Below are 16971 nucleotides of genomic sequence, written 5' to 3'. Positions count from 1 at the left end.
TTTTTTTCACCATTGCACAAATTAAATAGCCCAAATGTGCTTTTTACTGTTTTGTCTTGCTTTTCAAAAAAAATAAAAAAATCAATTACAAAACAACAATTAAAATTTTTTTAACACTGAACATTTTTAACATTCTAGCAGACACTATACCAACAAAGCACAATTTAACTTAAAATTAATAAGTTAGTAAAATAATATTTTTTTGGCCATCAGACCCCCTTCTTGAATCAGGCATGTATTTAAAAAAATTTTTTTTTTTTAACTGTACAATTAAAAGTAGCCTTGCTGAGAAGAGATTTCTTTTAAAACATTAGAAAATATTACAGATCCTAATTTGAACACTGTGTGTGAATGTTATAATAAATGTATTAACAGAGCTGTTGTAATTATTATCATTATTATTGTCTTTTTATTTTATTTTACAGAACAACAGTAAAATTACAATACTAACATTTATGAATGTTGATAGTTCTTGCTTTTTCTCAACTTTTATTTTGGCGGAAACGCGCAGGAAGACCTCAACAGATTTATAAATGAGTCTCATTACGAATACGTCGTACGTATCGCATTGTCACATGCCTTGTAAAAATTCATAAAAATGTGATTGAGCAACTGACAAGTAACAATGTATCAGCGCAGATTTTCCTTGCGCTTTGGACTTTGAACCCTGGTTAACAAGCAGATAGCGCTGTCAGAATACATGCAATGCGCGCGTATATTAGAAAACATAACGTTGTGCAGTTTATTTACTAATTGTTTAAGGCCATTTCGTGATTTCAATCATCATACAGTAACCAGCAACAATCACCCCTTCCTCTTCTCATTGAAGACATGCGATGCAGTACTAAACAGTCTCTCGCTGTCGGTGCTTGTAATGATTTTTGCGTCTTTCTCCGACAGTTTAAATGCTTCCACACTGCTGGCGTGTGTGCTGCATAATAAAGAGTGCGCACCTCTCACTCTCGTTGCTATTTGATCGTGTCATATCATTGTTCGGTACAATTTATTCGGTCTTTTCGCTTATTCGAATAATTTTGGTTGCCGAACATTCGGCGCATCCCTAATTTAAACAGCTTAAAATCACTTGTTTTAAAACTGCAATGCATAAAAACATGCAAACGATACGTTTCTACTGGTTAATCGTGTCTACCGATATATCGCCCACCCCTAGTGTAACCAAACATAAAATTCACAACAAAACAGTACAATCCAAAAGTTTCATGAAGCAGATGTGAAGAAAGAACCACACATATCATCATATGGACATAGTATAAACAAAATTAATGTATGACCAAAAACCACCACATTACTCTATTATATACTAAAGCGGGTCACCCGATGAATGGGTTGTTTGCAGACACTACTGGTGCTACATGACTAGTGAGGTTTTATTCTGAGTAAATGTCAATGATGTAGAGACAATGGTGTCATCATCTGACCATTTCAGAAAACACTACAAAATTGTACATTGTTTACCTCTGTGTACGTCAAACATTGTGTGGGTGGGGTGATGATACAATCAACAGGGTGCTGCGTCACAATTGTGGGATTTCCACCACCATCCATGTCACTCAAACCACAGGCCAAATCACCTTGCCAAACCGCAACCACAACCATAGCGCTCAGCCACCCACACAAACACACATTCCAGAGGGTCATTTCAGAGTCACGCTGCCAACCACGTGAAATCAGCTAGCTGAGTTTTGACAGTCCAGCGGAAAGAGATTTACTGATGCTGAGATGAGTCAAACAACTGGGGCCACACAGGAAAACACCAAATAGTGCTCAAAGATGCGTGTTTACTGATGCCTAGTGTGATATTTGCTCTACTTTTCCTGTATCTTACATATAATAGCTTCTTTCTAGTCAAGCAAGAACATTCCAATACTCTCATTTTTTTGTTAAAAATCATAAATTGAGCCTCTTTAGCTGAGCACAACAATACTTAGCCCCTCTTTCAAATTCTGCACTTGCGGCCTTGTGGCCTTCTCTCATATATGTCTGTTAAGTCCACAAAAGCATAGAGTATCCCATTTATCAATTTATGATTCGTAAAAGCGCAAATGTGCAGCAACTATGCACTCTTGATACACTCTTTTGCTGAGGCCACACTGGTGCAGACTTGACAGCCAACTACTACCCAAAAGTCTGTGGCATTGCGTCACAAATATTCTTGCCCTGACCCACATGTTGCCCTTAAAGGCACAATATGTAATTTTCGCCGCTAGAAGACGCATATTCAAAATAAACAAAGAGACAAAGGTGTAGTTTGATGACGCCGTGACTGGGTGTGGAATCATGGGAGTTGTCGTCTTCATCCCCACAGCCGAAGCAATCAGACGGGACTCGGGCAGCTATGGAGCGGCAAAAAGCTCTCGGATTTCATCAAAAATATCTTAATTTGTGTTCTAAAGATGAACGAAGGTCTTACAGGTTTGTAACGACATGAGGGTGAGTAATTAATGACAGAATTTTCATTTTCGGTTGAAGTAAACCTTTTAAGGTCTTTCTTGAATCTACAATTTGGAGATACAATGCTAGTCCACAGAACCTCTGAAGGGGACTGAAATAGCTGAAAGCAGCGATAACTACGTGTTTGAGAAAGGCGGGGCATAGAGGACCTACAATAATGTAAAGTATTTGAAAAATAATGTGTTTTTTTTGTAACATTAAAGCATGTCAACATATTCTGTTACACCAAATACACCAAATAATGATCTTTAAAATAACATCATGACCCCTTTAAGGTTTTTTTATTTTAACGTTCTTTGCTTAGAAATACCTAAGCAGCTGTTCATCCTGATGAATATATAAAAATCTGTTGTGTGCTTTCCTCTGAATAACAAAATAAAAACAAAAACAACATTGGTGAGAAAACAGATGTTAAGAAAGCATTTGATAGGTGCAATGTGGATATGCTTGCACCAGCTCTGCAATTGGCAATCAGTTTCAAACTCCCGAAAATATCTTTGTTTTGGTCTGATTTTGTTCAAAATGACATCTTTGATTTCGCTTGCGGTATTTGCTGGTAATGAAGAAGCTGTACATAGACACATGTTCTGAAGATTACGGGATATTGCTGCAATCATGTATCACAAGAGCAGTTTAACTCTTCCAGTTCCCCAAATAAAGTCTTATTTGAGTTCTAATATTGCTGCAGTAAACGCTTTGGCTCTCTCTTCCTTTCTCGCCATCAGAATAGAGTTAACATCAAGAGTGGATACTATGCTATATGGGGCTGTTAAAATCAGCAGGGGACTTGAGCAGAAACGTGATTCTCCTCAAAGAGAAGACAGCCTTTGAACACAGGCAGAGGATTGAATGTGCTGCTGTCTCAGCTTTGATCTCCTCATTATTGCAGGAAACAGCAAGAAAAACTAAGTACAACCAGGAAGCAGAAAGCTGCTGTCGTCCCAGACGAGGTCTAGCTGGTGCTAACTGGTACTTGGCTTAATCTCCTTTATAATCAGGCCAATACCATCAACACTATTCAGCTTCTGTTGGCAAGAATTTTACAGTGTCATTTTATGTCTATATGGTCCATTATCGGAATCAGTTATCCCATACTCATAGACATTTTTCCAACTGCAATCCAAAATGCAGCTTTTTTTCAGACACTGAAATGCTTTTAAGATTGATGCTGACAAAAATTCTTCCACTGCATGTGGTTTTTAATAGAAAATTATGTAAAAAAAATCCTCTCAATGAATGTTTTTACCATATTATTTGATACACGCAGGTGTCTGTAGACCATCATTAGAAAAGACCATCTGTCAGACATTATGACAGATGGCAACAGTTACCAAGGTTGATATTGTCAGTAAAGTTCGGGAGAGATTACAGTGTGGATCCGTACAACTGTGGTCTGAAACCATTAGATTAACAATTCAAAGCCTGAAGAATTAATCGGATGTTTGTCTATTATCTCTATGATTCACTTGGAATAAAATCTCAGTCTCCAAATGAGATGGCTTGAAGCAGTGCCGCGACTCCAGCTCATGCTGCGATAAAGTCACCTGGGTATCACAGCCAGACATGCGATGACACACGAGCAGATGGGGGAGGAAAGGTTTAAGGATGAATGACTCTTCACCCACTCTCCTCCTCCGCTTCCCTCCTACGTGAACCAGAATGAGGGAGAGAACAGAGCGCTCAGATCCTGTCACACAGTTGATGAATGAACTGAAGTTCTCAGCAGTTAAAGACCAACAGGAAAGGTTTAAGGATGAATGACTCTTCACCCACTCTCCTCCTCCGCTTCCCTCCTACGTGAACCAGACAATGAGGGAGAGAACAGAGCGCTCAGATCCTGTCACACAGTTGATGAATGAACTGAAGTTCTCAGCAGTTAAAGACCAAGACAATTCAATCAGCTTAAGGGAAATATAAAAGCTGTACTTGTTCCATACAACCAAACAGGCTCCTACTATGCACTATGAACACACAATCCCATAATGCTTCAAAGTCATGTTAGAATAATAGCATTCATGAGATCAGTCCATGTGAACGGCACAACAATGTCATAATAACCATCTAAAAGCTCTTTGAGCACCGACTGTACAAGAAAAATAATAAAAATCAGGTTATAAACTTTTTGGTATGAGCCAAAAATCACTTTTTCCTTTGTGAATGTTGATTGTATAAAGTATTTTTGTGTGTTTTGCCTAGTGGTGATGAAGAACAGCTACACCTAGATCTTACTTCTCCACTTTTCCATTAACCCGGCTTCATTCACATTATGCCTGGCTCATTAAACAATCTTCATCTTATTACATTCATTTTGTCATGGAGTTTAGCCATCCTTCCCATAATGCTTTTTTATATACCAAGTGCTCCATTTATCTCCCTGTCTTAGTTTCATAACACCATGTGAACCAGGTCAGTGTGCCACATGCCTGGAGTTGAGTCAGCCTTTCTGTCACCTGAGTAACTGATTAACTACCCACCAGAGAACCAAAGGCACAGAAAGCAAGAAAGTATTAGTCAGGAACCCTCTGATTAACTTTCTCTAGTGGCCAAAAACAAATAAATTGTAACCATGGCCTAAAGCCCAAAGTACAGTGTGTACTCATAAAAACCGGAGTATGATTTGGACTTGAGTATAACAACAGATTTCATACTCCATCGGATCTGTGGAGCGCCCACATTACTACCTTGGACAGTGCCAATAGTGAAAATCAAATAGAAACTACCAACTAAATAGTGACAATTTAAGCATTTTATTTAAATATAAGTTAAATAAAATCTAATTTATTGTCTGTATACTTCCGTAACAAATAAACCTGACAGTTTCATTGGATTAACCCTCAACAGAGCAGGCAGGGGTCAACAAACCAGGCCCTGGTAAGTCAACACTAATCTTCAGGGCGTCTCAGGTCTGGAAGCGACTCACACTAGGCTTTTGTTGAGACTCAGAAGCACATTTAGGATTTAATGAGACATAATGAGTCGAACACCAAAACATCCTCACAAACCCAGGGACCAGAGGAGGGAAAGTATTTTAACATTGCCTTTACTTGCCCTCTTTCTCTCGCAAGCTCATCAAGCTAGTCAAGAGTGCACACATTCAAGTTAGGCACTTTGTTGTGGCAGATACATTTTTAAGAATGATCCGCAAACAGCAAGAAAGAGTCAAGTTTAGGCCAGTGACAAGCCATTCTTTGTATAATGCAGAACTATGAGCAATTCAGAGCCAAACAAGTCTGTATTTGGGAGAGTAAGGCTAGATGGGGTGTACATGCACGCATCTGCTGACCCTATGTGACCCTAAGCCTTTCTTGCTTAGGGATCCTCCCCCTATACAGCCAATATTTTTAGCCCAATTCTTGCTAAAAGTTTTTGTAAGACCTAACTAATTCTTACACTACTGCCATTTTATGAGTACATAACAAAACATGCCAATGAGAGAAGTAGTGGCGAGTATTTTCTAATGTATATCTCAATAAAACGAAGGGAAAATGAACCCTTTAAAAAAGGGTTGTTGATTAGATGGAGGCAGATCTGAAGTTGATTGTAAGAAAGGGGAGGAGTTTAATCAGGCTAAATGACTGGGGAAGTCTGGCATACGCCACTAGAGTAAAGTCTGTCATTTCACCGGAAGTTCCAAGTTATGTTTGTTCATAATAATATTAATAACTTTGTAGGTTGGGTGAATTTTCATTTCAACTTCAAGATGAGTTTAATTTTAAGACAAAGCTCAGGTGGACCAATGGTGAAACACCAAGCCTAAATAAACCAATGCATTCTTGAAGTTTCCAATTGAAACTAAGGGTTAACCGGCCTCTTTGACGACACTCAGAATTTGTTTACTTTCAGTCTGAAAAGGACAAAAGATGGTCTCAACCTGAGCTCTTTACTGCGTATTGACCTTGCAGCTCCATCAATCAGCAGATCTGTGGCCACCTAAACTCACCTGTAACCCTCAAAGAGCTAGGGTCTCGTTAAACAAATCTCGACCTGCTATAACTCTCCAGATGAAATGTCTTCTAAAGAGAGCTAAGCGTAACATCTCATGATGCCCTCAGGGTTAGATTCACAGTCTCTTTTAAAGTAACTGATTCACAGGTTCAGACTTTCACCCCATGTGCATTCAGACAGACATCCTCATTCTGCAACACTTTCCAGTGAGACGAGAAGTTTCACATCTCTGATTTTGGGAAGATTGAGTCTCGTCAATCTGGAGCGAAGTGACACAGAGCATGTGGTAACAGTTTTGTGCGTCACTGACGCTGCAGAATCGCACTCGTTCCCTTCACTTCTTCTTCTGGCCTGCAAAGGCGCCAATCTTTGTCTCGCACTCTCACAGGGTTTGGGGAATCTGGCAGCTCCACAAAGTTACGCAAGACTTAATTCTCAACACCCGCACAACCGCTCACTGTGTACTGGCGGTTACTTCGCAAGACAGGAAGGGAAGCTCAGCCCTGGCTCATTTACAGACAAGATTCTGTCCTGAAGCTTAAAGGCAGCTACTTTTGGCAATATGCCAAAAATGTTGGCATGCCAAGATGGATATGGTTTTGTTTGTGTATCTACTTATCAGAAAAATACCTGTTCTGCCAAACACTAGAAATGCTCATATTGCATAATTTGTCTTGACACATAAACAATGTGACACAAGAGAACAGTATGGCACGATCAGACATGATTATATATAATACATACACAGTCACACACACACACACACACACACACATTTTATTGTAGTTCAATAAACTATACTACCTTGATCAATATTTGTAAAGAAACTCACTCAGCTGAGGCAAGTCTCAAAGCAAAGATGCAAACTTTCGGCTAATGACCATATAAATCATAAAATACATAATTTTTGCGTTCAATCCGAGTTATATAAAGCGAGAAACATCCTTTTTCTCCAAGTTCAGCAAAGCACGTCAAGCTCAAGCAGACAGACGATTTAAATGTCTAGTTTCATAACACACATACAGATGAGCCATGTGGCTTTTGGCAGTTCACTTCTAAAGGAAAGCAGAAAAATTCAATCCTGAGGGAAGGATTGTGGGAGACAGGTTGTCTTAAAAGTTCCCTGTACACGTTTATCACAAAAACATTTGACAGAAATCGATCAATAACGCTCAAATCACATTCAAGTCGAGCGTGATCTCGCACCGTCATATTTAAATAACCCCATCGAGCGTCACCAGCACTTTCACATGACACCCCTTATTTACAGCCAAAATACCCCCGTGGCAAGGCGGCCTGTACATACCAACCGATCCACATCTGTTAAGGAGGCCATAATTTCCATACCTGCCGTGGAACCAGTCTTTACAAATGTCGCATTCGATCATAAACCGGTTAACATCATAGGGCTGCCGGCAGACACAGTAGAGCGGGGCAGCCGCCATCTTCCTAATGTCCCTAAACAACGCTGAGCAATGTAGGGGCGTGATTAACGTCCGCGGAAACTCCCGAAAGGAAATAGGGGCGTGGTTAACATAAACGGAAATTGCCGAAGGAAAATCCGACCAGTGCCGACACCAGCGCCTTCTGCCACTGCAGACATGAGCTCAATCACGAACACTTGGAGGTTTCGCTGAATGAAGATTGTAGGCGTACTACTTTTCACAATAAAATTCAATTCATACACTGAACTGCTGTTAAAAACATTATTAGGGTATTGAGTTTTCATTTTTCTGATCCGAAAACACCAGGTCACTGACCTACAAACATGATGATCATGTCAAATGACACACAGAGCAGAACCCGAGGCGAGACAATAAAAGTAAAGCAGGTGTATATTATTATCAAAAGCAACACTACACGCTTGATTCATAAATAAATGGTCATAAAACAGAACAAAATCAGCGTGCTGCACGTGTACTACGTGATCAGCGGCGTTCTGTGACATGCGCAGCAGACTGTAGCCTGGGGGAGGGGCTACGCAAAATCACACTGACTAAATATACACATAGGCTGATATCACTGGGCAAGTATTATTTTTTAAAGTGTTTTATTGTCATGGCTGTACAAACAAAATAGGAAAATATTACACATACATATTAACACTTACATATTATTAGGCCTTTGTACTCCATAATATATACTATTTAAATATCAAAAGCAACACTACACGCTTGATTCATAAATAAATAGTCATAAAACAGAACAAAATCAGTGTGCTGCACGTGTACTACGTGATCAGCGGCGTTCTGTGACATGCGCAGCAGACTGTAGCCTGGGGGAGGGGCTACGCAAAATCACACTGACTAAATATACACACAGGCTGATATCACTGGGCAAGTATTATTTTTTAAAGTGTTTTATTGTCATGGCTGTACAAACAAAATAGGAAAATATTACACATACATATTAACACTTACATATTATTAGGCCTATTACATTTACATTTAGTCATTTAGCAGACGCTTTTATCCAAAGCGACTTACAAATGAGGACAATAAAAGCAGTCAAAACTAACAAAAGCTAATGTTGTATAAAGCAAATTATACGTTTTAGCAATGTGGTCTGAGAAATTCAGTTTATCATCAATCACAACTCCAAGGTTTCTATCTGTTTTTGAAGGAGTTATGGTTGATGAGCCTAACTGGATGGTGAAATTTTGATAAAGTGATGGGTTTGTTGAAACCACAAGCAGTTCTGTCTTAGCCAGGTTGAGTTGAAGGTGATGGTCCGTCATCCAACAAGAAATGTCTGTTAGACATGCTGAGATGCGAGCAGCTATCGTCGGATCATCAGGATGCTATTTGAGTTGTTGAAATGCTATTTCATTTAATATAATGTAAAAATAAACAAATAAAAATAAACATTATTATTAAACGGCAATATTAAACATAATTACTAATATATTATGAATACATACATACATATACATTTTAGAATGTAATACAATGTTTCCATAACACTGATAAAATACAAATAAACAACATAAAAAGTATTGCTTTATGTAAAATAAAATATCAAATGACAAAATGAACACAAATAGGCCATAATACTACTGTAAGATCTAAATGAAAAGGGTGAAATAATGAAAGATGTCATGATGTTTCCCAAGTCTTCATGAAGTAGCTGAGCAGTTTTAATGGTTTCAAGAATAATTTGGCGCAGAGGGATCCATATTAACTTCACAATTGAATTTAAGTAATGTGACATTTACAGGACATGATGACAGCGAAAGATTCGCACAAAATTTGGTAGACGTATGCGCCATCTAGCGTTGGATGGATGAATGTGACGATGTTATTTACTTATAATGATAAGCCTGCATTAATTAACTTTATATGGCACACCACAAGTACATTATAATGACACCAGAGTAACACTAACGATTATGAATGCATAAGGTATTGCATAGATATATATACACATGAGGTATGGTCTAGTTCATTATTTAAAAATTAATCAAGAAAGAAAGAAAGAAAGAGAGAGAGAGAGAGAGAGAGAGAGAAAGAGAGAAAGAAAGAACGAAAGAAAGAAAGAATTATGGTTAAATGGCTATTATCGTATCTGCTTACTGTGGTAATATTGTCAATTATCATTATTATTATTATTATTATTATTTAAATCCTAACTGTAGTAGCTGTAGTAGGCCTACTAGAAATATAACCACTGATCTACAGCGGTGTGAAAAAGTGTTGGCCCCCTTCCTGATTTCTTATTTTTTTGCATGTTTGTCACACTTTAATGTTTCAGATCATCAAACAAATTTAAATATTAGTCAAAGATAACACAAGTAAACACAACATGCAGTTTTTAAATGAAGGTTTTTATTATTAAGGGAAAACAAAATCCAAAAATACATGGCCCTGTGTGAAGAAGTGTTTGCCCCCCTGTTAAAACTGTGATTTATCACACCTGAGTTCAATTTCTCTAGCCACACCCAGGCCTGATTACTGCCACACCTGTTCGCAATCAAGAAATCTCTTAAATAGGACCTGCCTGACAAAGTGAAGTAGACCAAAAGATCCTCAAAAACTAGACATCATGCCGAGATCCAAAGAAATACAGAAACAAATGAGAAAGAAAGTAAATGAGATCTATCAGTCTGGAAAAGGTTATAAAGCCATTTCTAAAGCTTTGGGACTCCAGCGAACCACAGTGAGAGCCATTATTCACAAATGGCAAAAACATGGAACAGTGGAGAACCTTCCCAGGAGTGGCCGGCCGACCAAAATTCTGCATGTTGTGTTTACTTGTGTTATCTTTGACTAATATTTAAATTTGTTTGATGATCTGAAACATTAAAGTGTGACAAACATGCAAAAAAATAAGAAATCAGGAAGGGGGCCAACACTTTTTCACACCACTGTATATATAATGACTCTCTTCTCTATTATAGATCAGTGTGAGATTAATTGAGTCTCAGTATGTTGATATTTAAGAATGTTTGGTTATGAATAAAAGTTGTTGGAATATTAGCTGCTGGATCAGCTCACCTGAAATTTCACCAGCAATGATTTTGGTAATTATTTTTAATTTGAAATGAGTGATTACAGGAATGTCGCAGAACAGCCCTTGACGGAGCGAGAGCTTTTGTTCATCCAAGAATTGCTTGATTTTCTTTACCACGGTAAGCAAAATAACATCCACGTCCATCAAACACCAGGTGTGAGTGATGCTCATAGTGATGCTTGTTGGTCAGGGAAAACAAGTAATATAACATTTTAACATACAACAGATTCAGAGGATGAGGAGGGCCGAGATGACACAGAGGACGCAGAAGACCTGGTCTGGGCTCCACTGACCCCCAGGGGGACAATCATGATTCTGAGAGTAACATCACAGTCACCATTCAGTACAGAGACACTGAGGACATGCGCGATGGTCCTAGGACTGTGGATGTGCTCACTTAGGTCATTGTGATGTATATTTTGTAAGTAAATATCTGCATTTAGCAGCATTGAAATTAATTTGGAATGAACTGCTTTATTTTCATGCAGTTCTAAATGCATGTTGTTCTCTCAGTGACCACTAGATGTCGCTAAGAGTGTGTTCTGATTTGGTTTCGTGTGTATTGTCACTGGGTAGGGTTTTCGTTCGTTTCACATTCTTGCCCGGATTGTCCACACTGTCCCGTGTCTTGTTTGTCCATTTAGTTTGTGGATATGTTATTTATTAATTTATCAGGTTTTAAAAGTAAACTGGTGGATGTCTTTTGAAAGTTGATTTGTTCTACTGACGCTGCTGTCTTGTTTATCCATAAAATTACCCTTCTGTTTTAGTTTATGCATTTGTCATCAAAATAGATCATACATTCACCATGTAATATTATTTAATTCATTATATCCTTTCCATAGAGTCCATTTCTATTCATACAAGGACAGACATGGTCATGGCAAACAAATGCTTTTTTCCCTGAACTGTCTGCCATTTCTATTTTCAAACCAAACAAATTCTTTTCCCCACAGATGATTAACATATTCACCAAACTAAGGTTGAGAAACCCATAAAACATTAGTTTGATGTACTACAGACACTGCTAAAAAAAGAATAGTTAACGGCTAAAATGATGCAAGTAAGAACATTACATGACATTTTTTTTATTATTTTATTATATTTAATGTTTATGCGCAGAAGCAAACACCACTAACTGCATATTATACATTACAGTAAATCATTTAACACAGATATATACTATAACAAGTTAAACACTCTTCCATTACATCACATGAACGGTCTATCTATAGATGTGCTGACAGGCCGTATCCCATGGCTCCACCTTGAAGTGTTTTGTTGACTGGATACAGTCCTTTAACACTCATTAAAGACTCACATATCCATAATTAGTAAATCTGTGTAGATTAGCTTCTTATATTAAAAAAAAAAGATGCGTAGGATTGTAATCATTTTAACACTTAATAAAACATATGTGATCTGAGCCCTATATCCCTGCAGGTAGTGGTGTGTATCAACACATTACTTGTAGATAAGTGGTGTATTTCTCCTCTCTAATGGCTCTCTATCTGTCTTATGGGTCTCTGTGGACAAGTGCACATATTTATCTCACCAAAAGTGTCTGGCGTCTTCCTGTGAGAGTTTCCCTGACCTCGATATTACTGTCTTCACTGATTATATTTTAGGTATGATGTTTTCTCGTATGCCACATTTGCATCCATGTGATTATAGCAATGTAAATCTATTGTATGCATATTGTAAGAGAAGAGCTCTAAAAGTAGCATACTGGCATAAAATTATTAATAGTAGTAGTTGTAAATATATTAGACATAATGTAGCTATATTTTCCATTAGCTATTTCATTAGCCAGTAGCCATTTTCAATAGCTATATTTTTTTTATTAGCCAATAAACTAAAATACAACAAATGAAATCTTTCTGGGGGCATAAAATCAACAGTTTCAGGTTGCTACTACTCTCCTGATATCTTAATTAAAAAAAAAACGAATTAAGAAAAAATGGGAGTAGTTTTGCACGTTTTATCATTACTTCGGAAAAAAAAAGTCGTGTGGTACAACCCACAAAGTCATGCGATTCAACCAATATGCCATCAAAATAGATCATACATTCACCATGTAATATTATTTAATTCATTATATCCTTTCCATAGAGTCCATTTCTATTCATACAAGGACAGACATGGTCATGGCAAACAAATGCTTTTTTCCCTGAACTGTCTGCCATTTCTATTTTCAAACCAAACAAATTCTTTTCCCCACAGATGATTAACATATTCACCAAACTAAGGTTGAGAAACCCATAAAACATTAGTTTGATGTACTACAGACACTGCTAAAAAAAGAATAGTTAACGGCTAAAATGATGCAAGTAAGAACATTACATGACATTTTTTTTATTATTTTATTATATTTAATGTTTATGCGCAGAAGCAAACACCACTAACTGCATATTATACATTACAGTAAATCATTTAACACAGATATATACTATAACAAGTTAAACACTCTTCCATTACATCACATGAACGGTCTATCTATAGATGTGCTGACAGGCCGTATCCCATGGCTCCACCTTGAAGTGTTTTGTTGACTGGATACAGTCCTTTAACACTCATTAAAGACTCACATATCCATAATTAGTAAATCTGTGTAGATTAGCTTCTTATATTAAAAAAAAAAGATGCGTAGGATTGTAATCATTTTAACACTTAATAAAACATATGTGATCTGAGCCCTATATCCCTGCAGGTAGTGGTGTGTATCAACACATTACTTGTAGATAAGTGGTGTATTTCTCCTCTCTAATGGCTCTCTATCTGTCTTATGGGTCTCTGTGGACAAGTGCACATATTTATCTCACCAAAAGTGTCTGGCGTCTTCCTGTGAGAGTTTCCCTGACCTCGATATTACTGTCTTCACTGATTATATTTTAGGTATGATGTTTTCTCGTATGCCACATTTGCATCCATGTGATTATAGCAATGTAAATCTATTGTATGCATATTGTAAGAGAAGAGCTCTAAAAGTAGCATACTGGCATAAAATTATTAATAGTAGTAGTTGTAAATATATTAGACATAATGTAGCTATATTTTCCATTAGCTATTTCATTAGCCAGTAGCCATTTTCAATAGCTATATTTTTTTTATTAGCCAATAAACTAAAATACAACAAATGAAATCTTTCTGGGGGCATAAAATCAACAGTTTCAGGTTGCTACTACTCTCCTGATATCTTAATTAAAAAAAAACGAATTAAGAAAAAATGGGAGTAGTTTTGCACGTTTTATCATTACTTCGGGAAAAAAAAGTCATGTGGTACAACCAACAAAGTCATGCGATTCAATCAATATGCAGAAACAAACAGGAAAAAGAATGACTATGTGTCAAGGTTAATAAATCTCTTCAAAAATTTCAAGTGGAGCAACTAACCAAAATGTTAATATTACTGAATGAATAATTCATGATATTTGTAATAAATAAATAAACAAATCAATAAATACAAATAATTTTTTACCATGAAAAATATATCAAAAACCTTTTTATTTTTAAATATTAAGATGTGTAAACTCAGTTGTATTCGATCTGTAAAGAAAATGTGTTATTTTTTATTTCATGGTTACACCACATGACATCTATATTTTTTTTTTTTTGAAAATGGCAAAAAAAAAATCATCTCTCAAAACCATCTGACACTAACACGAATGCAAAGTGTGCATTTCTAAGAAAAAACGTGTTTTAATATAGCTTTTGAAAGAATTTCCCTCTTCATTGTGGACACTCTTATTTGTCATTGATCATCTAAAAAGGCAGGTTAAGGCCAGACGAAGCTGTAAAGTAAAACAGACTTTGTCGACAGTCAAACGTCTGGCTCTGGAATTTTAAAGTTCATAGTTAATGGTTTACAGACCGGAGCGTTAACTTTTCTGACAGATAGGGGCAGTGTGTGGCTATGGCAGAGGTCCAGACGTGCAGCATGCTGCTCTCTCAGTAATAACTCCTCTGCTGACACTACTGTTATCAGTGCTAATGTTGCGGCGTGATTGTTTTTTCCATCTTGAGCTCAGCGAGTGGTGTATCACTTATACAATGACAACAGGAGCATGGGGCCGGGAAGCACAAGAAAAAATATGTCAAGAATGAAGTAACTGCAATGCGTTCCAGATGACTACTAAGTACCACGTGTGTGTGCGTCTGTGAGTGTACCGTGCCTGAGGCCTGTAAAGTGAGGTCTTGGGTGAGTCTTGGTTGACTCAGTGAAATAGTTGTTGTTGTAAACCCTTGGCCTGTTGATTAAATAAGTTAAGCAGCAGACAAAAAGGTCCTCAGACCCACAATCACTAAGGTCTAGGGTTGAACAGACGTCACAAACAATTAACAGAGTGGCAAAGATGACCACTGTGCCAAATCATTGCCTGCAACACATATCCAGAATATAGTATGTTGCGTAGTAGTGTTAAATAATTGAAAATGTTAGATCAAAACAAACAAGAATCTGCAGATCTGAAAAAACAGAATCTGAAAAAACAAGAATCTGCAGATATTTTGACTCCATGTGAAAAAGAAGAAGAAGAAAAAACAGCTTCTGTATTACCTATTTGTGCCATTTGGTCAAAAATCTGGGTAGGATTGTTATGATGGGGGTCAAATTGACCCTAATTGGATTCAATACAGTTCACCAAAAATCACACTATCACACAATATATAAATAATATAATACTTCATACAGCACTACTCACACACTGCAACCTCATATAATGGTTAAAGGGTTAAATAATGAAAATTCACCCTCATATTGTTTTAAACCAGTACATTTTTTTTGTTGGAAAATGAAAGGAGATATTTAGCAGAATGTTCACACTGCTCTTTTCCATACAATGCAAGTCGATAGTGACCTGTGGTCAAGCTACAAAAAGCAACATAAAATCACCATGAAAGCAGTATATGACATTTGAACTATATTTAAAATCATACAATAGTTCTCTGGCATTATTCACTGAAAACTGTTCTTTCTGCTCTAGCTCTAAAATTGAATTTGTACTTGAACATATTCAGACTTGTATATAGACACAATGCACAAGATTCGACGTCAGTTAAGTATTATTAGTTTTCATGTATCTTGTATCAATGCACCATATCTGAATATGCAAAAAAAGCACAAATTAAATTTGAGAGCCCTAGTGCAAGCCAGGATTTTGTGAATGACTTAAATTCTGGTCTTTTTACTCACATAAAGCTAACATATGGCTTCGTAAGACTTCAAATATAGTGCATAAAGTTGTATGGGCTAGTTTTACAGTGTTTTTTGGAGCTTGACAGTCCCTTGTTGAGGATTTTGCTAAATATACCTAGTTTTCCACAGAAGGAAGCAAATAATACGGTTTGGAACAAGGGTGAGTAAATGGTGATTTTTGGGTGAACTATTCTTTAAGGCTGTAAAGAGGGAAACCTACTTCGTGAATCCACTCTGGCAATTGTAATTATGACTTTCCATTAAAATGTGAGTAGTTCTCTTGGGTCAAAGGGGTTTGGAGTCAACACTGTGGGCTGGTCATCAGTGATTCATGCACAGAGGGTGGCACGTGGCCACTCGGTTATGAATGAATGCCCTCTGTGTTGAAAGGTTGGCTGATTTCCATTGTAATCTTTGCTTTGTTTACATTATAATTAATCATTAAATTACTCACCGGCCAATAGTCAATAGGCTCTATTTCTTTTCTTGTTTGTCTGACCACCACGTCTTACATTAAATGTGCATTGTGTGCCCATATAAACACACATAGCGGAACGAGAACATTATAGAGGAAGTCTCAGGGGATGGTGTTAGAGAAGAGAGTTTGTTTTAGAAATCGTGTCCAAGAATGTGTGTATGCAGAGTGAGAAAAAAGGAAAAAGAAACAGGAAGTTTCTTCAGGGGTGTGAAAAACCGATATAGAGTGGCTAGCATATTAACAGACATACCTCTAAGTGAATAAAAATAAGTGACTAATTTTGGAACACTCTATATAAACAGCAGCTGTGTATGGAAGTATGTTTCCACCTCAGAATAATAATTTTAAAAAAAACTAATTGTGAGACAAAGTT

At 37.1% G+C, this 16971-nt stretch overlaps 1 protein-coding gene across 1 annotated transcript in view; it reads right to left on the bottom strand.

Moving 5' to 3' along the window:
* Nucleotides 1-7864, bottom strand: part of LOC107755881 (lysine-specific demethylase 7A-like) — a 29786-nt gene extending 21922 nt beyond the window's left edge. Inside the window, exon 1 of the mRNA XM_016572841.1 lies at nucleotides 7765-7864. Within this exon, the coding sequence (XP_016428327.1) occupies nucleotides 7765-7862 (98 nt within the window). The 5' untranslated portion in view covers nucleotides 7863-7864. The remainder of the gene's footprint in view (nucleotides 1-7764) is intronic.
* Nucleotides 7865-16971: the final 9107 nt, after the last annotated feature.

This window comes from Sinocyclocheilus rhinocerous, unplaced genomic scaffold (genome assembly GCF_001515625.1).
Source record: "Sinocyclocheilus rhinocerous isolate Xijiao unplaced genomic scaffold, SAMN03320098_v1.1 scaffold412, whole genome shotgun sequence".
NCBI classification, from domain to species: domain Eukaryota; kingdom Metazoa; phylum Chordata; class Actinopteri; order Cypriniformes; family Cyprinidae; genus Sinocyclocheilus; species Sinocyclocheilus rhinocerous.
The sequence above is the reverse complement of the archived record's forward strand: the minus strand, read 5'-3'. Positions and strand labels throughout refer to the sequence as shown.